The following is a 27230-nucleotide window of genomic DNA, read 5'->3' as shown; positions in this document are numbered from 1 at the left end:
AGGGGGTCTGCTAAATTAGTATATATGCGGGATGGCCCGGATGCTCACCTTCCCACTTCCTGCGAGGGGGGGGCTGCCTGCCCGACCTTACGGCTGCGCCGCGGCAAAATAGGATCATCCTAATTTTCGAGAAGCGCTGCGCCGAGCCGCTTCTGGGACGCGTCTGAGCCGTAACGCGGCGCGTGTGGTGGAACAGCACCCTTTGACTAGAGTGGCCGCGATCCTTACGACCGGCGCGGCCGTAGCGTGGCGCAGGCGCTCCTGGTGCGTTTAGGGGGTCAGTCAACCCAAAGGTTGTCCCTTGGCTATACATCTGTATTATATATAACAGCTTCTGCTCTCCAGTGAAAGGAGCAGCATCATTGAATCCAGCTCAGTACTGTTTTGATGTGTCAGTCGATGTTTAGACATTAGCCGTTAGCCGTTAGCATTAAACAGCTGTGAGTATAGAGGCAATGACGAGCTGAATGTGTGCAGCCACTCTGCATGTAGAGTGGGTTTCATCACGGGTTTAGCCTCACGAGTGGCCAACAGTAACAGTTTGACCTGTGACCTCCGTATTAACTGTGTTGTCCAATCAGACATGCAGAGCCTGCCATCACTGCACATACAATAACTCAGATGTTATCTATATTTATTTCTATATGTATACAGTATACACCTTCTACATACCGACCACTTTATTAGGTTCACCTGGCTGGCACCGGGTTGGACCCCCTTTGACTCGACAAGGTGCTGGAACATTCCTCAGAGACGGGATTGAGAGCTGGTGACTGGAGGCCATTTGAGTGAACGCATCGTCATGTTAAATAAACCAGCTGGAGATGATTTGAGCCTTGAGACACGGCGTGTGGTCCTGCAGGAGGAGCCAGAGGTCCACTGTGGTCATAAAGGGATGGACACGCTCAGCAACACATCTCAGGGAGGCTGTGGTGTTGAGACGAAGATCAATTGGTGCTAAGGAGCCCAAAGTAAGCCAAGAGACTATCCCCCAAACTATTAACCCCCACCGCCTGAACCCCTGATCCAAGGCCGGACGGGTCCATGCTCATGTTTGTGCGCCACATTCTGACCCACCGTCCGAATGTCGTGTTGTGGTTCAGAGGTGGTCTTCTGCATACCTTGGCTGTAACCAGTGGTTATTTGAGTAACTGTTGCCTTGTTACCTTGAACCAGTCTGGCCTCTCTCCTCTGACCTCTGGCACCAACAAGGCCTCTCTCCTCTGACCTCTGGCACCAACAAGGCCTCTCTCCTCTGACCTCTGGCACCAACAAGGCCTCTCTCCTCCGACCTCTGGCACCAACAAGGCCTCTCTCCTCTGACCTCTGGCACCAACAAGGCCTCTCTCCTCTGACCTCTGGCACCAACAAGGCCTCTCTCCTCTGACCTCTGGCACCAACAAGGCCTCTCTCCTCTGACCTCTGGCACCAACAAGGCCTCTCTCCTCTGACCTCTGGCACCAACAAGGCCTCTCTGCTCTGACCTCTGGCACCAACAAGGCCTCTCTCCTCTGACCTCTGGCACCAACAAAGCATCTCTCCTCTGACCTCTGGCACCAACAAGGCCTCTCTCCTCTGACCTCTGGCACCAACAAGGCCTCTTCTCCTCTGACCTCTGGCACCAACAAGGCCTCTCTCCTCTGACCTCTGGCACCAACAAGGCCTCTCTCCTCTGACCTCTGGCACCAACAAGGCCTCTCTCCTCTGACCTCTGGCACCACAAGGCCTCTCTGCTCTGACCTCTGGCACCAACAAGGCCTCTCTCCTCTGACCTCTGGCACCAACAAGGCCTCTCTCCTCTGACCTCTGGCACCAACAAGGCCTCTCTCCTCTGACCTCTGGCACCAACAAGGCCTCTCTCCTCTGACCTCTGGCACCAACAAGGCCTCTCTCCTCTGACCTCTGGCACCAACAAGGCATCTCTCCTCTGACCTCTGGCACCAACAAGGCCTCTCTCCTCTGACCTCTGGCACCAACAAGGCCTCTCTCCTCTGACCTCTGGCACCAACAAGGCCTCTCTCCTCTGACCTCTGGCACCAACAAGGCCTCTCTCCTCTGACCTCTGGCACCAACAAGGCATCTCTGCTCTGACCTCTGGCACCAACAAGGCCTCTCTCCTCTGACCTCTGGCACCAACAAGGCCTCTCTCCTCTGACCTCTGGCACCAACAAGGCATCTCTCCTCTGACCTCTGGCACCAACAAGGCCTCTCTCCTCTGACCTCTGGCACCAACAAGGCCTCTCTCCTCTGACCTCTGGCACCAACAAGGCCTCTCTCCTCTGACCTCTGGCACCAACAAGGCCTCTCTCCTCTGACCTCTGGCACCAACAAGGCCTCTCTCCTCTGACCTCTGGCACCAACAAGGCCTCTCTCCTCTGACCTCTGGCACCAACAAGGCCTCTCTCCTCTGACCTCTGGCACCAACAAGGCCTCTCTCCTCTGACCTCTGGCACCAACAAGGCATCTCTCCTCTGACCTCTGGCACCAACAAGGCCTCTCTCCTCTGACCTCTGGCACCAACAAGGCCTCTCTCCTCTGACCTCTGGCACCAACAAGGCCTCTCTCCTCTGACCTCTGGCACCAACAAGGCATCTCTCCTCTGACCTCTGGCACCAACAAGGCCTCTCTCCTCTGACCTCTGGCACCAACAAGGCCTCTCTCCTCTGACCTCTGGCACCAACAAGGCCTCTCTCCTCTGACCTCTGGCACCAACAAGGCATCTCTCCTCTGACCTCTGGCACCAACAAGGCCTCTCTCCTCTGACCTCTGGCACCAACAAGGCCTCTCTCCTCTGACCTCTGGCACCAACAAGGCCTCTCTCCTCTGACCTCTGGCACCAACAAGGCCTCTCTCCTCTGACCTCTGGCACCAACAAGGCCTCTCTCCTCTGACCTCTGGCACCAACAAGGCCTCTCTCCTCTGACCTCTGGCACCAACAAGGCCTCTCTCCTCTGACCTCTGGCACCAACAAGGCCTCTCTCCTCTGACCTCTGGCACCAACAAGGCCTCTCTCCTCTGACCTCTGGCACCAACAAGGCCTCTCTCCTCTGACCTCTGGCACCAACAAGGCCTCTCTCCTCTGACCTCTGGCACCAACAAGGCCTCTCTCCTCTGACCTCTGGCACCAACAAGGCCTCTCTCCTCTGACCTCTGGCACCAACAAGGCCTCTCTCCTCTGACCTCTGGCACCAACAAGGCCTCTCTCCTCTGACCTCTGGCACCAACAAGGCCTCTCTCCTCTGACCTCTGGCACCAACAAGGCCTCTCTCCTCTGACCTCTGGCACCAACAAGGCCTCTCTCCTCTGACCTCTGGCACCAACAAGGCCTCTCTCCTCTGACCTCTGGCACCAACAAGGCCTCTCTCCTCTGACCTCTGGCACCAACAAGGCCTCTCTCCTCTGACCTCTGGCACCAACAAGGCCTCTCTGCTCTGACCTCTGGCACCAACAAGGCCTCTCTCCTCTGACCTCTGGCACCAACAAGGCCTCTCTCCTCTGACCTCTGGCACCAACAAGGCCTCTCTCCTCTGACCTCTGGCACCAACAAGGCCTCTCTCCTCTGACCTCTGGCACCAACAAGGCCTCTCTCCTCTGACCTCTGGCACCAACAAGGCCTCTCTCCTCTGACCTCTGGCACCAACAAGGCCTCTCTCCTCTGACCTCTGGCACCAACAAGGCCTCTCTCCTCTGACCTCTGGCACCAACAAGGCCTCTCTCCTCTGACCTCTGGCACCAACAAGGCCTCTCTCCTCTGACCTCTGGCACCAACAAGGCCTCTCTCCTCTGACCTCTGGCACCAACAAGGCATCTCTCCTCTGACCTCTGGCACCAACAAGGCCTCTCTCCTCTGACCTCTGGCACCAACAAGGCCTCTCTCCTCTGACCTCTGGCACCAACAAGGCCTCTCTCCTCTGACCTCTGGCACCAACAAGGCATCTCTCTCTGACCTCTGGCACCAACAAGGCCTCTCTCCTCTGACCTCTGGCACCAACAAGGCCTCTCTCCTCTGACCTCTGGCACCAACAAGGCCTCTCTCCTCTGACCTCTGGCACCAACAAGGCCTCTCTCCTCTGACCTCTGGCACCAACAAGGCCTCTCTCCTCTGACCTCTGGCACCAACAAGGCCTCTCTCCTCTGACCTCTGGCACCAACAAGGCCTCTCTCCTCTGACCTCTGGCACCAACAAGGCCTCTCTCCTCTGACCTCTGGCACCAACAAGGCCTCTCTCCTCTGACCTCTGGCACCAACAAGGCCTCTCTCCTCTGACCTCTGGCACCAACAAGGCCTCTCTCCTCTGACCTCTGGCACCAACAAGGCCTCTCTCCTCTGACCTCTGGCACCAACAAGGCCTCTCTCCTCTGACCTCTGGCACCAACAAGGCCTCTCTCCTCTGACCTCTGGCACCAACAAGGCCTCTCTCCTCTGACCTCTGGCACCAACAAGGCCTCTCTCCTCTGACCTCTGGCACCAACAAGGCCTCTCTCCTCTGACCTCTGGCACCAACAAGGCCTCTCTCCTCTGACCTCTGGCACCAACAAGGCCTTCTCTCCTCTGACCTCTGGCACCAACACGGCCTCTCTCCTCTGACCTCTGGCACCAACAAGGCCTCTCTCCTCTGACCTCTGGCACCAACAAGGCCTCTCTCCTCTGACCTCTGGCACCAACAAGGCATCTCTCCTCTGACCTCTGGCACCAACAAGGCATCTCTCCTCTGACCTCTGGCACCAACAAGGCCTCTCTCCTCTGACCTCTGGCACCAACAAGGCATCTCTCCTCTGACCTCTGGCACCAACAAGGCCTCTCTCCTCTGACCTCTGGCACCAACAAGGCCTCTCTCCTCTGACCTCTGGCACCAACAAGGCATCTCTCCTCTGACCTCTGGCACCAACAAGGCCTCTCTCCTCTGACCTCTGGCACCAACAAGGCCTCTCTCCTCTGACCTCTGGCACCAACAAGGCCTCTCTCCTCTGACCTCTGGCACCAACAAGGCCTCTCTCCTCTGACCTCTGGCACCAACAAGGCATCTCTCCTCTGACCTCTGGCACCAACAAGGCATCTCTCCTCTGACCTCTGGCACCAACAAGGCCATCTCTGCTCTGACCTCTGGCACCAACAAGGCCTCTCTCCTCTGACCTCTGGCACCAACAAGGCATCTCTCCTCTGACCTCTGGCACCAACAAGGCCTCTCTCCTCTGACCTCTGGCACCAACAAGGCCTCTCTCCTCTGACCTCTGGCACCAACAAGGCCTCTCTCCTCTGACCTCTGGCACCAACAAGGCCTTTTCTCGCAGAGAGCTGCCGCTCACTTGGTGATTACCCTAATTGGACCATTCTCTGTAAACCCTAGAGATGATTTTGCGTGAAAATCAGCAGTTTCTGAAATGTGATTGGCTGATAATATCTTCAGTTATGTTGTATAGCTGAAGAGTGGCCAGTCGCCGTGGGAAGGAAACCAAAACGCAGTATACTAGGCCTGTGAAGCTCCGTGGTGCTCCGTGTTTCCCGTGACCCCGCCGTGCAGGGGGGGGGCACGCTGGAGACGCTTGCCGTGACCCCGCCGTGCAGGGGGGGGGCACGCTGGAGACGCTTGCCGTGACCCCGCCGTGCAGGGGGGGGGCACGCTGGAGACGCTTGCCGTGACCCCGCCGTGCAGGGGGGGGGGCACGCTGGAGACGCTTGCCGTGACCCCGCCGTGCAGGGGGGGGGGGAACGCTGGAGACGCTTGCCGTGACCCCGCCGTGCAGGGGGGGGGCACGCTGGAGACGCTTGCCGTGACCCCGCCGTGCAGGGGGGGGGCACGCTGGAGACGCTTGCCGTGACCCCGCCGTGCAGGGGGGGGGCACGCTGGAGACGCTTGCCGTGACCCCGCCGTGCAGGGGGGGGGGGCACGCTGGAGACGCTTGCCGTGACCCCGCCGTGCAGGGGGGGGGGCACGCTGGAGACGCTTGCCGTGACCCCGCCGTGCAGGGGGGGGCACGCTGGAGACGCTTGCCGTGACCCCGCCGTGCAGGGGGGGGGCACGCTGGAGACGCTTGCCGTGACCCCGCCGTGCAGGGGGGGGGGCACGCTGGAGACGCTTGCCGTGACCCCGCCGTGCAGGGGGGGGGCACGCTGGAGACGCTTGCCGTGACCCCGCCGTGCAGGGGGGGGGCACGCTGGAGACGCTTGCCGTGACCCCGCCGTGCAGGGGGGGGGCACGCTGGAGACGCTTGCCGTGACCCCGCCGTGCAGGGGGGGGGCACGCTGGAGACGCTTGCCGTGACCCCGCCGTGCAGGGGGGGGGCACGCTGGAGACGCTTGCCGTGACCCCGCCGTGCAGGGGGGGGGCACGCTGGAGACGCTTGCCGTGACCCCGCCGTGCAGGGGGGGGGCACGCTGGAGACGCTTGCCGTGACCCCGCCGTGCAGGGGGGGGGCACGCTGGAGACGCTTGCCGTGACCCCGCCGTGCAGGGGGGGGGCACGCTGGAGACGCTTGCCGTGACCCCGCCGTGCAGGGGGGGGGCACGCTGGAGACGCTTGCTGCCAACATATTGCTATATGCATTTTACAACAAAAACACATCATCAATAATACAATAGAATATCATTTAATAGTACAAAATAGTATATCATATAATAAAATATAATATGTTAGATTTAATAATGATAATAATCCCATTTATTTGATATGATAAAGCTTAACATTAATAGTTACTACATTACTTAACTTATTATTATTATCTAATGATAAATATATGTACTGTATAATAGTACAACTAACACCATACTTTGCTGACGTTTAAATTCAAATAGTTAAAACGTGTGTGTGTGTGTGTGTGTGTGTGTGTGTGTGTGTGTGTGTGTGTGTGTGTGTGTGTGTGTGTGTGTGTGTGTGTGTGTGTGTGTGTGTGTGTGTGTGTGTGTGTGTGTGTGTGTGTGTGTGTGTGTGTGTGTGTGTGTGTGTGTGTGTGTGTGTGTGTGTGTGTGTGTGTGTGTGTGTGTGTGTGTGTGTGTGTGTGTGTGTGTGTGTGTGTGTGTGTGTGTGTGTGCAGGTCCTGAGCTACCTGCTGGCCTGCGACCACCTGTGTCAGCTGGGTTATGATAAGAGTCTGGTGGAAGAAGCTCTGGAGATGTTTCAAAACTCCGAGACAAAGGTAAGCCCTGCAGAGGACGACACACACACACACACACACTGCAAGATGTATCGATGAAATGCTATAAAAAACCAACATGTTGTCTCCCTCTGGAGGCCGAGGAGTTCCTCCACCTGCTGAGTCAGTTCCACGAGATGGGCTTCCAGCAGAACGCCATCAAAGAGGTGCTGCTGGTCCATGACAACCACCGGGAGCGCGCCCTGGAGGAGCTGATGATGCGCGTGGCCTGACGGAAGGTCTGCACACTCCACACCTCAACTGGAACCAAAGATCCGCCGCAGGAATACATATCAAGTCCAGTTGATACGCACACAGAATAACCCATCTGGACCTGGCCAACAGTACATTCACTGCATTATGCTGTGTACGACGATGATGAGGATGATGATGAGGATGATGATGAGGAAGATGATCCCATATTGCACCCTTTCAGTCCTGTGTTTATTATGTGAACATGTGAAAGTATTCTCATGCGACCCGAGTACTTTGTATTTGGGATTACTTTATTAAAGACATTAGGCGAGGCAGTGTGTGTTTTTTCTTTTTGTAAATTGAAACCTTGATTTTCTTTCTACTCTCTCTGCTTCCCACAGATTGATAACAGCATGTCGTCATCGCTGGTTATTAAAGCATAACTCCAATCTCCTCCTCCATCTTGTGTCGACCACAGATCTTATTTCAGGCATTTCAATATTCCAGCTCATGTCCGGGTTTAGGACTCAAGAGTTGACCATCAGTGGATGATGACTGTGCGAAGGACACAGCAGGACATCCATCTCTACCCCGTGGTGGAAGTCTTTTCTCGTTGGGTTACTGTAGAACCAAAGCAGACGGTATATTAGTTACTGTCTGAGCATTGTGAGGAGACTCTGGGACAGGCTCTGAGGGGCTGGGTCACATCTGGAGAGCCTCCCACAGGCCAGACGGTGGCTTTAGGAAGCTTCATCAGAAATGTATATATGGATCCAATCCTACCGAACCCTTTCATCTCCCGCGCCACTCTCCACCGGTGCTCCTCCACGGTGTACTCTGTGGTGACGTGGCGGCTCAGAGTGAACACCGAGTCTCCTCTCGCCACAGCGGTGAGCAGGGAGCCCTTGCTGTTGCCGTAGTGACCGCACACAGCCGTCCACTGGCCGGAGCTCAGGCTGTAGCAGTCCATCACACACAGCAGGAAGTCATCGCAGGGCCCATTGCGCACCACGTACAGATGATCCCTGTGGGCCACCATGTAAAGAGCGTAACTGTGCTCCCTGGTGAGCGTGGTGACCAGGAGCCACTGGTCGCGCTCCGACACGTACTCGTGTATGTCTGTGGCACCCCTCCCTCTCCACAGACAGATGAAGATCCTGCTCATAGCTACCGCAGACACCACCTGGGCTGCCGGGCAAGGGAGGGGGGAGACAAACCCCCAGTTCCCCGTCTCCACCCTGAACCTCTCCACAGAGGACAGGGCCTTCCTGTTGTTCTCTCCTCCCAGGGCGTACAGGCAGCCCTGGTGTCCAATCAGAGTCAGGTTGTAGCGCAGCGTCTGGGGGCCGCAAAAGGTGGTCCAAGTGTTTTCTGCAGGGCTGTAACAGAAACCACTCTCCACCACCTTTTTGCTCACATCATGCACCCCCCCGATGATGTAAAGTTTGTTGTCTAGGACTGCCACGCCTGCCATGGTGGTGCTGGTGCTCACCGGGAGATGAGTCAGCACCTTCCACTCCCTGCTGTCCTCGTCCAGGAAGTTCACGGTCCTCTGGGGGTCCTGCAGCTGCTCTGTGCACGGGGAGTGGCTGCACACGGCCATGTAGCTGCTGGGGAGCAGGGACTGGATGTACTCCACCAGCGAGTCGGGTAAGGTGTGCAGGTCCTCCTCCAGCTCGGAGTACATGTCTCTGATGAACAGGGCGGAGCCGTGGGCGAGCTCCCTCACCCCGAATGTGGACGCTGTGTGGAACATGAGCAGGCAGTTCTCAGAGTTCACCGTGTTCATCAAGTGCTCGGTGAGAGCCGGCACCTGCAGGAAAGCCGTACACTCGATGGCCTCCACGATCTGGTCGGCGCTCAGCAGGGGGCGCTCCCCCCTAAGGACCCTCAGCATGAGCAGGAAGCCTGGCGCGCCCACCCCCTGCAGCTGGAGGTGCTGCTGCTGGCACTCTCTCATTCCGGACTGGAACAAGGCTCTGAAATACTCACACTTCTCAGCCAGAAGGATCTTATCCACAACGAAGGAGCTGTCACAAACACTGACCCTCAGACAGTGAGCTGGACAGCTGCTGGACTCCATCTCCTCCCTGCTGTGGGTCTTCATCACATCCCAGCTGAGCCACACACTCACTACAAGAGAGCTCTGACACAGAAGAAAGCCTGCCTGTGGGTGGTCAGAGAGGCTGAGCAGCTCCGACCCAGCGAGCTGACAGGCGGCTCTGGACAGACTATAGATAGCACACCTCGAGTACATAATGATGACACGCTGCCAGAGGAGAAAGAGGAGCTGTGAATGTGCTGATGAGTCATATTGCTTTTTGTATGTGGGACAGCTGCACATTTGTCCTTGAGCAGCAGGAAGAGTCACAGTGTAACAATAGGCTGTTCTCTGGCACACATAGGGAGCATGCCACTGTTTCACTGAGCACGTGAGTGAAGGACACGCAGGATCGTCCTGCTACTACAGTACAGTTCTGCTGTGGCCCTGCAGCCTGTACTGGAGCACCAATGGGCTTAAAGCAGCAAACAGAAGACAACTAATTAAAGTGAGAAAGCTATAAGTCATGTCCTCGCTGTACAGTGCTCCTTATCAGGGGCGGACCTAGCACATTTGGTGCCCTAGGCGAGCTTCACCACTGCGCCCCCCCCCCCCCCCCCCCAAAATCAAAACATCTTAACTAGGGGTGTAACGGTTCACAGAAGTCACGGTTCGGTCCATACCTCGGTTTGGGGGTCACGGTTCGGTACGGGTTCGGTACAACAAGGAAAAGCAAAAAAAAGTCCCAAATGCATAATTTTTTGTTGCTGTTATTTATTTGTAACAGTAATGCAAGTTTTGGTATGAAAATAAGGAACTCTAACATTTGGAATCATTAACTGTATTACACAGTTAAAAACAAACCACAAACAGTAACACACACAGTCATGGCCATATTATTTATATTGGCTGATGTCAAACTAAAAGGTTAAATATGCTGTACAACTAAAAAGAATGTCTTGAACATATTAAAATAAATAATAAGAAAGTGTTTCAATCACAATCAATAAAAGGCAATACAGAACTGTATAACATCTCCTGATGTCAAAATATAAAAATAAATAATAATAATATTTATATAAATATAAAACAAAATAAAATCAGTACCTTTAGGAGCAATGTCTAACATGTGTAATTACCTTGTGAGTGTGTGAGGCCATTATGCCTGAATAAAGATACTCAAGCTTTACTCTACTTTCAAGTTGTTCTTCAGAAAGATGAGTGTGTCTACGTTGTCAGCAGTGAGGGCAGATCTGTTGGCGGTAACTATGGCACCTGCCGTCGAGGAAACCCTCTCGCTGGGGACTGAGACTGACTCGGATGTGACTGAGCATGTTTGACGTGTTACCACTAGCATACCGCACTGCTGTCGAACAACGCCGACACACCGTCCTCGTCCGATCCACAACTCGCACCCCATCATTGTTGTAGTCCACAGGGAACCCGACATGTTCCCACACAGCTGATTTAAAAGAAGCAGGTGGGTCTTCTAGCTCCTGAGTGTTGTGTGAACTCGCCATAGCTACTAACTTTTCTTCTTCAAGTATTGTGTTCGTTTTGTTCTTGTTCTTCATTTGTTATTTACGGGCGGCTGGCTTTTAGGCGCAATACCGCCCCCTGGATTATATATAGTGTAATACTGCCCTGAGTGACAGACTTTTTTCCCACTCGTAAAAAAAGGCGTATTCGCCGTGTGACTGCATGTGCCGAACCGTGACGTCCGAACCGCGACGGTACGGGACGAATACGGATACCGTTACACCCCTAATCTTAACAGTTATACAGTACAAGAGCTAAGAATAAATGTAAACTAAAGTGCACACTAAAGAATTAAAACAAATAAACAACTTAGCTAACAAACAATAATAATAATAATAACAATAACAAACAATAAAAGAATGTGCACATTTTCTTTCAAAGAAAATTAAGAAGAAATGTAAAGTACACACTAAAGAATTAAAACAAAAAACTTAGCTAACAAACAATAATAACAATAACAAACAAGAAAATAAAGTGCAAATTTGCTTTAAAAGACAATTATGTATTGTAAAATATGTTGCACATGTCAAATAATCAAAATATAATATGCTAAATAAACAAACAAATAAAAATTACAAATTCACTTTGTCTCAAGAACTATTTACATTCCACTCCCTATCATCACACAAGGTTAGCCTACATATTAGCTCCTACTGGTTTCCATCTACAGTGCAATCCTTCTGGCTTCCTCGCTGCAAAGTCATCAATCACATCATCATGTGAAATCTGACCACCAACCTCATGGTTAACACTGATCACAGCCAGACCACTGAGGCGTTCTTGAGCCATGGTTGACCTCAGGAATGTTTTCAAGAGTTTTAATTTGGAAAAACTCCTCTCGGCTGAAGCTGCTGTTACTGGTAGCGTTGCACTGATCCGCAGAGCAATACACAAGTTGGGATATATTTTCGGTGAGCTGCTTTGTGTGTATGAATTTCAACAACTCAAGAGTTGTCATGCTCTTTGATGGCAAGTCAGGTAAATGTTCCACTCTTGAGCCAGCTCCTTCTCATCCAAATCAGATTGCCCTCCATGGCTTAAGGTGTTCAACGCAGGTTCTGGTCCAGGCTCTCGTCACCTCACGCCTAGACTACTGCAACTCCCTCCTGGCTGGTCTACCTGCATGTGCCATCCGACCTCTGCAGCTCATCCAGAATGCAGCGGCTCGTCTGGTCTTCAACCTTCCTAAATGTTCCCACACCACGCCGCTCCTCCGCTCCCTCCACTGGCTTCCGGTAACTGCTAGAATCCACTTCAAGACACTGGTACTTGCGTACCATGCTGCATGGATCTGGCCCTTCCTACATCCAGGACATGGTTAAACCGTGCACCCCAGCACGTGCCCTTCGCTCTGCATCAGCCAAACGACTCGCTGCACCCTCGCTGCGAGGGGGACCCGAGTTCCCATCAGCAGAAACACGTGGGTTTGCTGTCCTGGCTCCAAGATGGTGGAATGAGCTCCCATTGACATCAGGACAGCAGAAAGCTCACACACCTTCCAGACTGAAAACTCATCTCTTTCGACTCCACTTCGAGCAATAGAACTATTAACAATAGTTACATAGCCACAAGGCACAAACAAAGCTCTTGGGTTCAACTGCAGTAGCCTGGCCTGTACTCCCTTGTTCTTCCCTCTCATATTTGCGCCGTTGTCATATGACTGTCCTCTGCAGTCATCAAAGGCAATCTGCAACTCCTCCAGCCTCTTCAAAATCAGTCCCAGATATTTTAAAAGTGAATCTAAAATGATATAACAAAATGTGTATTATCAACATTGAATAATTTCCATTTGTTAAATGTAGCTATTATTTAGTTAGTAAGCATTTGGACAGCCTGACAGGTCTGATTCAACTAATCAAGAGCTATGCCTATCTTATTAGAACAGTTGAATCAGGTGTGTTAGTTCTGGGTTGGAACGAAAACATTCAAGAGGACTGGAGTTCAGAACCCCTGAGCTAGTTAGCTAACGTTAGCGCACATTATGACAGGGTTTGACTCGGATAGTCAATGTGCTTTCTGAGGTAAACTTAACGTTAGCTAACGTTACCAACTAACTAACATTCCACCACACTGGCTAGCTCGCTACACCAAAACTAACATTGTTATTATTACTAATATTTCTATTTCATGACACAACGAAAATAGCCTGTGACAGTTTCGACTGAATGGCAATAACAAACGCTGGCTAGCTAACGTTGGCTTGGCTAACTAGCATGATTACATGATCCAGTCGCTAATGTTGACAATACAATCAGAATTGCATACCTTTCACCTTGGCACGTTTCTCTTCTTCTTTTCTTCTCTTTTTATACTGCGCCCCGGATGGCTTTTGCCTCTTCATAGTTCTCTAACCTTTCTTTCCTCAACGCTCAATTTTATAAACACTTGACCGATACCCATCAATGCACAGCGCTCAAGCATGTTCTGACTGTGAACACCTAAAGCCGAGGCTCTTCGACCGCTTTAGATTTTTAACTAATTTCCCCTTATGTTCGAATTTTTTTTTTATGTAAGAATAATGCTTGCAGATATAGAGGGCGGCGCCAAAACTACGCCAAGCAAAAAAAAAAAGTTCAATTAATTCCAAATACTTGGTTTCAATTATTCCTACCAACTTAATATCTCAGTGTGTTTACATTATGTCCCTAAATGTTAAAGGTCTCCTATCATGCAAAATGCGGCAGCAGCGGCGGCGGCGGCGGCAGCAGCAGCAGCATGGCGGCAGAGGCTGCAGCAGCAGCAGCTGCAGCAGCCTGGCGAGGCAGAGGCAGGAAGACCTGGCAGCTTAAATAGAGCGGCATGTTTAGGAGAATGTGTTTGGTTGGTTGTAAGAGGGACGAGGTGCGTCACGTGTTAATGTATCATTGGTGCTCGCAGGCTTCGCCCCATTTACGGCACTTCCTGTTTCTGCCGGAGAGAGGGGAGGCCTTCCCAAAGCTTGCCGCTGTATTTACTCTCTCCATCTGACAGGAGGGAGCCTCGTTGGGCTGCGAGTGTCACTCCACAGAGTTCACTCCGTCGCGGAGGGCGAGTGTGTAGGGGTAGGGTTAGGGACGTGCACAGACATTTAGCGGGGCTATTGCTCTAAACTGGAAAAAGGCACCCCTGAAAGCCAAGCCTTGTCTTGCAAGATATAATGTGATCTTTATTAACCGGAAGATGATCTCTGTTTTTCTGCCTCTCCCTTTCTTTTGCTGCTTGCAAATCCATGTATAATTATTCTCATTATGTAGACTCCTGCACTGCTATTTTGCACTTCTGGTCAGATGCCTAAACTTACATTTCGTCACTAGTAGGCCTACATGTACTATGTAATGACAATAAAGTTGAATCTGAATCTGAATCTGAAATCTGCTACTGCCAAAGCCATGTCCAATGGCTTTATCTTATATTTATCATGCCAATCATGTGCGATTCACTGCAGCAGTGCTCCATCATTCTTACTTTTGCCTGCCTCCACCTGCCTCCACCTGCCTCCACCTCCACCTGCCTCCACCTGCCTCCATATGCCTCCACCTGCCTCCACCTCCTCCTGCCTCCATATGCCTCCACCTGCCTCCACCTGCCTCCAGTTGCCCTCACCTGCCTCCAGCTGCCCCACCTTGCCTCCACCTGCCTCCAGCTGCCTCCACCTGCCTCCAGACTTCCATGTAGACCTACTCTTGTACTTATCGTCATTCAGAAAATGCGACAGCTGAAGCAGTACATAGCATCATTTTGTGGAGAATACTCCAACCAGGGGTTTTCATCATACCAGTGGCCCTGAAAAGACCGCCCATCTTGATTTGTTGGGAACTGGACCAGAGGACGACAGGGTCCAATTGAGTTTGAAAATTTGACGAAGGCCTCATTGTACTTGATATTGTTCTTCTGAACATGGGCTGGATTGGTGGGGTTTGGTAGCTGTAGCAAAAAACTAATTCTGAAGGAGCTTTCACTCTTGTGGACTCTGATGTTACTGCCTCATTCTCCATCTCTTCCCTCTCAATCTCCATATCCTCCCCTTCCATCTCGTCATTCTCATTCCCGTCTCTTTCTCCTTATTTTCAGATTCTGTCTCTATCCTTTCTTCATTCTCTGAGTCTGAACTGCTCTGGCATCATTGTGTTTTGTCTCAGGCTCACCATCTATCAAATACAATTAAGAGAATGTTTTAGAGCTCTTTATAAGCATTGTTGCTAAGTGTTCAAATAATGAAAGCATTATTACTGTTGTGATCTCCTTTTCACTATAAAGGAGTTCAAAGATGGAGCTGTCTCCAAAAGAAACATTTTACATATATTCGTATTCTTAAACAGAATTATTAGAATCAAATTAAGTAACATTACACTTAATTATTACTACTATAAAAACATACAAAGACAACTGAATACTAGTGCAGTCAGTTACATTTTAGATTGGAGAAGGTTATATAGTCATTCATGGGAAAATAAATATGTTGCCTACTTGTATAGAATATTTACAACCTGTTGGAAAGCCTTTGTGGACCAGTTATCTGGCCGTCTCATCCGTATTACACTACAGCTAGTATACTTCACGAGATCACCAAGCCTCAATGCGCTCTGACCTGAGGCTTGGGGTTAGCCCCAGGCAGAGACATATTAAACTTCACTCAGCACAATAGAGGCTTTGCATTTTCAATGATTTCAATATTTGTTTTAATGAGTTATTCGTTTTCTCCAACCTTATGTAGGTGTCTTGACATAATCACAGTGCTTCACCTGCAGCGGCCCTGCCGGCAACCTTTTATCCAGCTCTGCAAAGTTCAGTCCTTTTAGCTGCCTCCTTCAGATCTCTTCTCTCTCTGTCTTGAAGGCATTCATGCCACGTCCCTGGGTAGGGTTGTAGGCGTGGTTTGGGATTGGGGCCAGAATAAACCCTGGGTTGATTCACCGAGTTGATAACCAGCGTCGTAGGACCACTTTGCGAGATCTTGTTAGTTAGGGTTAGTTAAGCCAGATAACTCAGATATCAGGGTCTGTTGAACTGGCTTCGTAGTACAGGGCACAGATCTCTATACACACTGTCTCACTTTGTGCTGATGACTTCAGTAGCTCCTAGCTGTTAGGTCAGCTGACTAATGGTGTCTTGTGTGTCTCTGTCCCACTTAACAACTCAATGAACATGATGAGAATCATATGGAGGGCCTCCTACACCGGACAATTCAGCACAACTGAACAACTCATCAGAACAACAGAACGTGAGACAGTATTGTTCCTCAGAAGTGTGGACACACTGGAAGCTGCCATCACACGGTTCACTTTCTTTTCCTGTGAAGCCGGTAATGCTGTTGTGGTCGAGGGTATAACGTGCTTATTCATCGATCGCAGACCTCACCTCCAAATGAACCAAAACTGTCCTTTAGAACTTAAGTGACATAACAATCTGAAAGACATCAGACAAAAGAGAGGTTTTTTTGCATTCTGAGTTTTATTTTCAGTGGATTAAAGGTTGGGGTAGGTCATTCACTTCAGAAACACTTAGTTATATTCCATGGGATGCTCTTAACATCCGATAGCAATGAATACATTCAATGCTTGACAATATACAAACATTTCATCTGTGGAAGCCGTGGCGCTGTAAAAAGCACGACCAATCATCTGCCTCGGCCCGCGGCAGATGATTGGATGGCCTACCTGCCTGTCAGCCTTCCATCTGTGCACAAACGTATTGCCCTCATTGGTCATGTGCGCGTTCGTGCGTGTTGGGGGAGGGGCTCTGTGAGGAAGTCTGACTGAAGGGCAGATTTGTTTCGGTTGTGTACTTTCAATTCTAGCACACTCGAGCTGGTTTCTCCATTCTTACCTACTACCTTTAAGTGAAAACATAAACATGTTCTGTGCTGATGTTCCCTTTACTGTTCAAATGTTGTTTTCAGTGCAACAGTTGTTTTTATTGACGATGGTACTATCACTGACACTGTTTAAGCTCTATACCAACACACATTAACATACAAATATATTAAAATCTGTAGAAACAGTATCATTATATCTGTGGAGAGTGGGAGGAACGTTTAGGCTTGTTAAAGATCTGCTGTCTTCACGGCAGCATTGAATCAAGTCACCTGTCGCCATGGAGCCAATCACCACACAGCATTCAGGAAACGGGATCAGCTTATCGTCCATTACCTCAGAGATAAGAAGCGACACATTCAATGAGTCATCAGAAAGCAGCACTTTAACCCACTAATGTGTTGATGTATGAATGTGACACAATTCAATGTGGTATAGTCCTCTACGCTGTTATAACCTAAACAGGGATTGTACTCATTTCCATCCACGTCAGTCGTTTTACCTGGGGGGGGGGGGGGGGGGGGGGGGGCGGGGGGGGGGCAGAGAGAACCCAATTAAACCAGCTGGGAAAAGGAGATATGAGCAGTGTTGCAGCTGTTTGTTAAATTCAGGAAGTTAGCTTAGCTAGCTTAGCTTGAGACGGAGAGCCCAATGAAGACTCGTATCTGAATAGTTGAGTCTGTATTCAAACAGAAGTGAAACACGTTGTGGTTGTATGTTCAGATCGGCTCTGTGACATCACTGTCTGCTTGTGGGTCTAAAATGTATACTTGTCGACCGATTCAACAAAAGCATTCATAAGTCTAATTTGAAGAGCCTGACAGGTCTTGATGTTAAACTACGCTAATCCTCTTTGCACACTAACCACTTAGCATAGCTACGATAACGCCTGTGGGCACTCATCCTTCACATCCACCACACAGACATCAGAGATATCACAATCTGACTGTTAGCAACAAAGAAAATGCGTGTTGAGACGATTACTGCTTTATTTTATTTTTTTATTTGATGGAAACATATATGATGTATAGAAAATGATACATAAAAGATTATATTATCTTAGTATTGCTTTAACTTCAGAGTATTAGAGGTCTGTTAAAGTTAGCCTGATGAAAGCTGTCTTTATAACCTCTCCTGAGCAGCATGGTAATCTCACACCTGCTTTTGGATCGTCATCACTGCCTCAGCAGCTGCCACTTCCTGTTTTCTCCTCCTGACCCTCTTCCTGACCCACTTCCTGTTTCTCCTCCTGACCCTCTTCCTGTTTCTCCTCACTGACCCTCTTCCTGTTTCTCCTCCTGACCCTCTTCCTGTTTCTCCTCCTGACCCCTCTTCCTGTTCTCCTCCTGACCCCTGTTCCTGAACCACTTCCTGTTTCACTGTGGTCCTGAACCACTTCCTGTTTCACTGTGGTCCTGAACCACTTCCTGTTTCACCTGCTGATCCACTTCCTGTTTCCCCTGCTCTGCTACAGGATCAGAGTACAAGGAGGAGATGTTCCCGTCTTTCCATGTGACCATGATGTGCCCTGCTTTTGAGCTCGCTCGCCTCCCCGTTGGGTGGGGACGATGGTCTTCTCTGAGGGGGACGATGGTCTCCAGCTCCTCGCTCCTCTGAGTCCCAGCAGCTGCTGCCTTGTACTTCGCAATCTTTCCTACGGCTCCTGAGGGGAAAAGAACAGGAGACTGACGATGAACAGCCTTTAAACCATCAAAACTATTCATTTCCCAACATGCATTGCATTGGCAGTGTCATCGTGTGACTTCAGGTCCTACTTGTTGGCCATGGCCCCCATTCCCAGCAGCAGAAAGCCAACAAGAAGGCAGACGAAGGCCAGTCCCAGCAGCACAAACGTCCATATGGTTGCTGCAACAGGAAGCAGACGGCACTGATATGACACACATCTCAACACGTTCTCCCTCCCAACTCGTGATCTGTTGACGTTCTTCTGCGACCTTTTCCTCACACTCGTTTTGTTAAGTTTCTACACGGCTAATACATTCTGTGTTTAAAGAGATGCAGTCTGATGACAGAATGCCTTCAGCAGCACTTTCTAAAGCATCGTGCTTCTAGTGATCTGTGTTATTGCGTTGCACTGTGGGAGGAGCCTGTGACCTAAGCATTTCATCGTCATAACGACACATGTACAAATGACAATACAAGCCTTGAACCTTAATGTTCCTTTTGTCTGAACACTTTTTTGAGATGCAAGCGTTTCAAATGGTCTCTGGTGTGCTGGGTGTGAGATAATGGCCCTCCATGCTTTTGCTGTGCCCAATAGCAAATAAGGCTATTGTTTGAAATAAGGCTCAACTATTGAAACTGTTCCTTTACGATGTTTCCTAAATGTTGGGTTTTCCAACAGATGTTCAGCTTCACTTCACTGTTGCTCTGCTGAACATTAGAGATCTACCTGACCAGTAATCAGGACTCAGTCTAAGAGTTCACTTTTCCCAGCGATGCCTAAGGTGTTAAAAAGTGCTGTGTACTTTGAACAGAAGGAGAACTTCTCCAGGCTGGTCTAGTTTGGGTTTTTTGTGTTCAGATTGATCAAGACTGTGGAGACTTCGGTTCAGGCCTCCAGCCACTGTTAAGGAAGCATGTAACCAGTAAGATTAGTTTAACTTCATGTGTATCTGTTTATACAGCGACTGAAGCACATATATATATTAGTGCTGTCAAAATTATCGCGTTAACGGCGGTAATTAATTTTTTTAATTAATTGCGTTAAAATATTTAACGCATTTAACGCATGTGCAGAATGGCCCGCCCCATACGTGCCACCAGTGGCAGCGCCAGGGTATGGCTGGGGTAGGCTGCACCCATACCAAGAAATGGCTTAGCCCCACCATGAGACATGATGTTAAAGTAAGCAAAATAAAGTCTGCCAACTCGGAGTAAATTGCACAGACAGCAGTTAGTAAGATTGATTTCAGTAGCCACGGTTTGAAAACTTTTGTCACGTAGTGATCGTCTTCTCAATAGAACATCTTTGATAACGGCGTGGTGTTGTTGCAGGAAGCGGAGAATACTTTTGCTGTAGTACAGGGGTGCACATAACTGGTACGCAGGGTATGTGGTCATCTGAAATGCGTACCGTCACTTGTGTCACAAAGCGCATTTGCGTACCGACGTGCTTGTGAAGCTTTTCCAGAAGGCGGTTAGATCACCGGACGATAGAGTCGGTCTCCGTGTGCACAGACAGGCTGCTGTTAACGTCTGTACAACGGAACTGTGCTAAAACTACGCCAACCGGCTGCGGAGGGAGACTCCCCCCCTTCACTGGAGAACTGCGCTAAAACAGCTGATCACAACGTTCACACTCTGTGGTCACGAAGTACTCCACTAGCCCCCCCCCCTCTGTCAACTTTCCTGAAGTACTCCCCCGTTGATAGAAATCAACACGTAATGAATTAAGACCCCACGGTTTGATGATTGATAGGTGTGTGGGTTGTCTTTCATTTTGACACGCAGACAAATGTTATAATAAACACTAGGCGCATTCACACTGCGGTACTTTTCCCACAAAGGTTCATGCGAGCTTAGTTCATGCGAACTCTTTAGTTCGCATGAACTAAGTACAGATCGCGTTCACACCAGAACAAGTCCCTGGGGGAGGATTAGGCAAATGAAGCCGCTGACGTCACTTCTTCTTCTTCTGCTTTGGGTTTACTGGCAGGCCGCAACCCACTTCACGGCGTATACTGCCGCCCAAAGTCCCCGGCCGGAAGTCCCCGGAGTTGGGGACTGGCTTCAGTAGAAGCTGCTGGGAGTCCCAGCAGCTTCTACTGAAGCCTTCCGAGTAAATCGCCAGAATGCCGACACCTCCTCATCTCCTCATCTCCCATGTTTTATTTTGTGTTGCCATAAGTTAGTCTCTCTGCGTTTCTGCGCTGGGCTAATGCTAATAATGCTAATGCTAATAATGCTAATGCGAGGATAATAAAATGGCGGCTTCACAAAACTCTTTGGGAGTTTTACGGGGCGTGGTTTGCAATCCGCCCAGCCAATCAGAAACATAGCTCTTTTCTCAAAAAAGAGCCGCTCGAAAGTCCCTGCTCTCTAGCAGGGACTTTCGAGCGGGTAAAAAGGTTCGCATGAACTACTTTTAGTACCGGCTCTTTTTGGTGTGAACGCGATCATGAACTAAGTTCGCATGAACCTTTGTGGGAAAAGTACCGCAGTGTGAATGCGCCTATATATATACTGTATGTTAAATTGATATATCCGCCTTCTTTCATTTATCTTTCCATTCCCACGACAATATACATAAAGAAATGGCATATTTTGGACATAGTTCGAATGGTGATTAATCATGATTAATTAATTTTTAAGCTGTGATTAATCCGATTAAAAATGTTAATCGTTTGACAGCCCTAATATATATATAAATAACTTATTTTCCCCTGCAGGAGGCCATCATGGCATCTTATCAATTGTGTCTGATTAAACCTCCAGTGAGTGATTGATGTATTGAAAATGCAACACCTCTACTAGTAAAGAAGCAATGCTAGCCATTAAAGATAACCATGAGTCAAGCCAGTCTCCTTTCTAAGCCCTTCTCTTCACTCTAATTCACCTCTCTCTTATCATGAACCTGGAGGCTGAGTTGTCAGGAACTTCAGATCCCCCTTGGCAAACTGGCCTTATCCTTTTTCTGTGATGAGAAGGATTTCTGACAACATGTCTATGAGATGAAGTATTTGAGCAGCAGCAGCAGCAGCAGTACTTACGGTCCTGTGTGCGATAGAACCAGCGCAGGTATGCTCTCTGTTCCTCCGTCATGTCGCTGCTCTGCTCCTCTGACGCTAACTCAAACTCTTCTGGATGTTTAGACGCCCTCTTGGATCCTGCAGAGACACATATCGCATGACACATAAAATACAAACCCATAATCAAACGTAAATGATAATAACGTCTCCAAAAGTCAATGCACGATTGTTGTAAAAGGTCACACAGTATTATGTTTTACCAGTTGTCCAAATGCAATCGTATACCACATTTATTTTTCAGCAATTCTAATTTTAAATGACCATTTTCATTTCCTATAACTAATTTACCAGATGTTTGTTTTAACTAATACATGGCAGGGACATTAGAGAAACTGCCATTGGCCACTTTGAAAGCTGCAACACCTAATGGTAGCCACATGGGGGCAGCAGCACACGCTGTAAACACAACATGCTCACAATATGAAGCACATGCAGCACATAACAGCTCGCAACTGGACATGTGCCTCCCTACTGCTCAGCTCAGTTTCCAGCAGCAGCAAGATGAGTAGTGAGAACGCTGTAAACAGGCTCTGCAGCACCAGACACTCAGAGAGAGAGCTGGACCTCGTGTAGGCAGAGACCAACACACTCTAAAAGAGAGATGGATATTGATGTACACATGACTCCTGGATGTGGACTCAGCACAGGCCTGCTTTCGTCCTCGCCGACTCACTGAGTCTTTCGTGGCAGATGTCCCCCTCGTCCAGAGATCTCCATTTGGAGTGTTTGCTGTCATGTGCGAGAGTCAGACGCCCGCCATCCACTGACAGCAGCATGGAGGAGTTCCTGCTGATCAACCTGCCCCTGTCACAGTCCCACATTAACCCCCTCACATCCACCCCCGGCCCCCAGCAGGGCCCCGTGTGGACGGGCTCCGTCTGCAGGGCCGACAGACACCTGGATGATGGGACACACATCAGCAGGCCCTGGTCCACCCAGGCCCACTGCTGAGACTCTGAGTCCAGGCTGCAGCTCTTTAGCAGGACCTCCCCTGTGGCGGGGGTCTCCTCCAGACACAGGCTGCGCTGCATGTTGTGGACCATGAAGCCCCTCGCCCCTGCAGCTGTGTGACAATCACATGGTTAGATTCTTTGTTGTAAATATAACCTTTCAATGTGTCTGAATGTGGTAGGAGCTTACCCAACAGGGGAAGGAACAGTAAGACCCCGGCCTCAAACATATCTACAGAGGAAAGCATTGTTATCAGTTATCACAACATTCACTTTCACATGGCGATCAGGTCAGAGTCAACAGGGATGAACCTGAGCACGATGTGTTCTCTATAACCGTTTCTTTTGTTAAACGTACAGTTCATGACTTTATACTTCATAAATCCATACTTCATGTTAGTGTCCTCTGTTTGGTCAATATCATACATGTTGTTGCAATGTTTACCTCTGCTACGCACATTTCATATTCACTGATATAGTTCACATACATGTTCATAAACGGAACCTTCCAAAGCAAAAAACAATGTTGTTATGTGTCAAATATTAAAGATGCTTTACATTTTTGTAAAGAGTTTTGAAACTTGTACAGCAGTTGTTTTTTCAATCAAATATAATCTGAATAAAAACTCAGGAAACAAGATCAGATATGAATGTGCTATAACTAACGAGTGAGTGGTGCAGGGTGACCACATGTTCACTTCCTACAGCACGTGATTAAAGCTCCGGCTTGAGTATAACATCACTGGAGAGGTGCCAATCCACCTCCTGGGCACTGCCGAGACGCCCTGGAGCAAGGCATCCAACCGCCAACTGCTCCCCGGTGCCTCTCCGATCTGGCACCGGTATGTGTACTGTACCGTGTGTATATTTAAAGATGAATATACTAAACTAAATATCCCCCAAGGGATCAATAAAGGTTCATCTTATCTTAATACAAATGCCCCCATACAATGTACAATAATACATGATTATTATTATATTCTAATATGTAAGAACATACTGTGTACGCCTTGCGACCAGAATGCTGTCCTGATTCATACCATCCTCTACAGTGCAACAGCACTCCACTAACTAGCGTTATAAACTAGCAGAGCGCACACCATGGGGAGAGAGTGAAGCATGCGTCAGTAAATCACATGACCCCACACAGGTAGCACAAGTTTTACACGCTGTGAGTAAAAGACCCTCCCCGAAAATCTCCTGATTATACAAAAAACGTACAAAAACATGAGTCAGAAGGCCAAAGTTAATACTATTCAACTGTCTCATGTTGTACATATACTACTAGAGGGGTTATTAGTGTGTACTCACTTCTAGGATGTTCTGTCTGGCTGAGATGTGGAGGGAATACCAGAGTGTTTAGGAAACACAACGATGAAGGACGACACTCTTTCCAAAGTTCACAGGGAGGGGCCTGCAACCCTGCACGTGACAAACTGCCTTTAAAAGCATGTAGTGTTACGGTGTGTGAAGCAGGTAGGACCCAAATGCAGATTAACGTACAAATAATTCCTTTATTCCAAGGCTATGCTGACAAATACAGAACAGAACACTCACCGAGGACAAGCCAAATCACAAGACAACCCGACAAAGAGAGACAGAAAACACAGAACTTAAATACACCCAGGACTAATCACATAAACACGAGACAGGTGAGGAGGGAGGAGAAAACACATAGGTACCAGGTGAACAGGTAATCAGAGAGGGAAACCGACAGAAAGCAAACAGGCAGGAAACGGGGGTGAACACTTTACAAAATAAAAGTGTGACTCGTTTAACTTTTATAGCAGAGGTGCGGAGAGGTAAATGACCTCCGTGTCACTGATGTTTGCGTCTGTTCAGATAAGAGAACCGAATGCATCCAAACAGAAGCACAGAGTTCAGAATCACAGTAAATACTACTGAATGCATATAGAAGACGAAGTAAGGGGAATATACAGCGCATAGTGTGTAATGCACAGTGTGACACTCGGCAGTCACAGTAGGCAGTGCAGATATTAGGAAATCAGTGTTACATAATATACAGTGCAGGCGTAAGAAATGCTAACAGTAAACAATTATGAAGAATCTTATTATAGATCTGATGTGTACAATATAGACAAAACTTTATTCACAATACATCATAAACACATCTTTAACACTGAACAGCTTCAAAGACACCTCCACTCCCCCAAAAGACCGTTTGAACCTTTTCATTGAGAGAACAAAGCTATTCACTTTCATAATGTCAAACGTTCCTCTTGTCTTTACTGCACAATACATTTGACTTATATAGCACACTTTAAAGACAAACGTCATCTCAAGGTGCTTCACAAAGCTATAAGGAAAAACAAGTAAAAAGATATCTAAAGGAGCATATTGGATCAAATATGGCAATATAAAAAGGTTAAGAGCATAAGAGGTTTAAAAATAAATAAAGTAAAGGACAGTCAGTAAAATGCAGTGTGGAACAGGTGGGTCTTGAGGCATTTCCTAAAAACTGAGAGTGATGCCGAGGTCCGTATGTTCTCTGGAAGCTGATTCCACAGACGTGGACCCAGGGAGGAGAAAGCACGGTTTCCCATGGTGACCAGTTTTGTCCGCGGAACAGCCAGGAGGTTGGAGCTGTCTGACCTGAGTGTGCGTGAGCTATGGGAATGTTTTCTGGTTAGCAGTTCCTGTAGGTAGGGGGGGCCAGTCAGTGTGGTTGATGGCGTTGAAGAGCATTATGAGGACTCTGTAGTTGATCCGGTGTGTTGCAGGGAGCCAGTGGAGTGAGTGAAGGGTCGGGGGATGTGCTCTGATTTGCGTGTTTTTGTGAGTATCCGGGCGGCACCGTTTTGTACATATTGTAGTCTAGAATGTTTTTTTGCTGGAATGCCTGCAAGCAGAGAATCGCAGTAGTCAATGCGAGAGGTGATGAAGGCATGGACCAGTTTTTCTGCGTCCGGTTTGGTGAGGGAGTGTCACATTTTGGAGATGTTCCTCAGGTGGTAGTATGAGGCTTGGCAGACCGTCTTTATGTGTGCTTGGAATCAAAGGGATGAGTCCAGTTTCACACCGAGGCTCATTACAAGTGGGGAGAGGGGAATGGAGTGGCCATTGATGCTGATATGAGGGATATCAGTTGTTTGTGTTTGATGTGGTGTTCCAATCAGAATGGCCTCTGATTTGCTGCTATTCAGTTGGAGGGAGTTGTTGCTCATCCAGTGGTGTATGTGTTCCAGGCATCTTGAGACATTTGAAAGTGCCAGATGTTTATCCGGGGCAGTTTGGAAATAAATCTGTGTGTCATCAGCATATGTGTGGAAGCTGATGCTATGGTTCCTCAGTATTTGTCCCAGGGGCAACATGTAAATTAAAAAGAGCAGTGGCCCAAGGACTGACCCTTGGGGTACAACAGAGGTGACACAGTGTATGTCGGAGGTGCTTTTTCCAAGACGGACATATTCCTGTCTTCCTGTGAGGTACGAGTGGAAAAAGTCCAGAGCCTTGCCAGCGATTCTCACTTCCTGGAGGCGCCGACACATGATGCAATGGTCAACGGTGTCAAATGCTGCACTTAAGTCCAGCAAGATGAGTAGGCTTGGAGAACCAGATTCAGCCGCCATCAGCAGGTCATTTAGAACCCTGACCAGAGCTGTTTCAGTGCTGTGAGTGTTGGGTTCAGAATTCCAGAAAAGACAGACAACTTCTAAGTTTAACTATTTATTGTAAAGAGAGCAAAAGATATATATTACTTGGCCAAGGACTCATCACGTCTTTGGGAATCACAGGCAGCAAAGCTGTAATCTGTAACCACCAAATCCGTCAAGAGCCTCGAACCTCGTGCGACAATACATTTTATTACACAGGGCGTTGCCCGTACATTTTTGATTGGTTAAGACTAGCTGAAGAGATACCACGGTTTAGACTTGGTTCTCTTTGGTAGGTGCGCAGACTCAGATAGAGTCTCTTGGCAACACGATCCTCCAATCAGCATTCGGCCGGCCTGTGGAAGTCCCTCCCTACTCTGGCACCATCATATGTAATTTGTTTTGATGAAGCTTCTACAGAAATGTGGAGTCTTGGTTATACTGATTCCCAGCTATGCGTGGGCGCGGAGCTAACCCAGGCGGCCAAGGCCATAGCATCAATAACTCATTGTTTCTAGAGTGCCTGCATCTGGCTTCTGCTACTTTCTAATGCAAGCTGAAAACTTTCTTTTGACTATTCCCCTCGTTGGTATCTAACCCATCAGAACCTGGGATTAGTGATTGTGTCTATTTATTCTGTAGTCATAGCAATCTCATGAGCACAATAAGCATATCATGTAATAATAAGAATCAGTCTTGTAATGTTATATAAAAATAGACTCCACACGAGCTGGTCTGAAACCAGACTGGAAGGTTTCATAGAGCACATGGGTATGGAGATGTTCGTGAAGCTGAAGGGCAACAACTTTTTCCAGAACTTTTGCTAGAAAAGGCAGGTTTGAGATGGTGCGGTAGTTTGTGAGTACCTCAGGATCCAGATTGTGCTTCTTCAGGACAGGTCTGATGGCTGCCAGCTTGAGGGAGGGGGGGACCTCACCACTCAACAAGGATTTGTTAATTATGATGGTGGCAGTTAGAATAATGGATGGAGAGCAGGTTTTCAGTAGGGAGGTGGGGATATGATCAAGGGCGCAGCTAGATGAGGTCATAGCTGAGATGATTTTTGAAAGCTCAGCTTGCGTGACCTCTGTGAAGCAGTTAAGGGTATTTGATGGAGCAAATACAGGATGTTGTGGAGAGACAGGTTGGTTTGAGGAGGCTTTGGCGATGTTAAGCCTGATGTTTTCAAATGTTTGT

At 49.0% G+C, this 27230-nt stretch overlaps 2 protein-coding genes across 5 annotated transcripts; both read right to left on the bottom strand.

Annotated features, from left to right (window-relative positions):
• Window positions 1-7140: 7140 nt before the first annotated feature.
• LOC117443701 (kelch repeat and BTB domain-containing protein 13-like) lies at window positions 7141-9540 on the bottom strand. The gene has a single exon (XM_034079605.1). It carries the CDS (start codon window positions 9430-9432, stop codon window positions 7972-7974), a length of 1461 nt encoding a protein of 486 aa, XP_033935496.1. The 5' UTR covers window positions 9433-9540; the 3' UTR covers window positions 7141-7971.
• Window positions 9541-17672: 8132 nt separating this feature from the next.
• On the bottom strand, window positions 17673-24153 carry LOC117443702 (uncharacterized). 4 transcript variants are annotated; one of them, XM_071202645.1, is made up of 8 exons: window positions 24102-24153; window positions 23731-23841; window positions 22610-22651; window positions 22143-22532; window positions 21431-21547; window positions 18473-18563; window positions 18134-18360; window positions 17673-18016 (listed from the first exon to the last, which is right to left on the bottom strand). In XM_071202645.1, the coding sequence occupies exons 3-7, from the start codon at window positions 22647-22649 to the stop codon at window positions 18174-18176; spliced, it is 825 nt and encodes a 274-aa protein (XP_071058746.1). In that variant the 5' UTR covers window positions 22650-22651; window positions 23731-23841; window positions 24102-24153; the 3' UTR covers window positions 17673-18016; window positions 18134-18173. The 4 variants fall into 4 exon arrangements, with proteins under 4 accessions (XP_071058746.1, XP_071058745.1, XP_033935497.1 ...); XM_071202644.1 differs by having other exon boundaries at window positions 23977-24139; XM_034079606.2 differs by lacking the exon at window positions 24102-24153 and adding an exon at window positions 23977-24042 and having other exon boundaries at window positions 23731-23859.
• Between the last annotated feature and the right edge of the window lie 3077 nt (window positions 24154-27230).

This window comes from Pseudochaenichthys georgianus, unplaced genomic scaffold (assembly GCF_902827115.2).
Source record: "Pseudochaenichthys georgianus unplaced genomic scaffold, fPseGeo1.2 scaffold_662_arrow_ctg1, whole genome shotgun sequence".
Lineage (NCBI taxonomy): Eukaryota > Metazoa > Chordata > Actinopteri > Perciformes > Channichthyidae > Pseudochaenichthys > Pseudochaenichthys georgianus.
The sequence above is the reverse complement of the archived record's forward strand: the minus strand, read 5'-3'. Positions and strand labels throughout refer to the sequence as shown.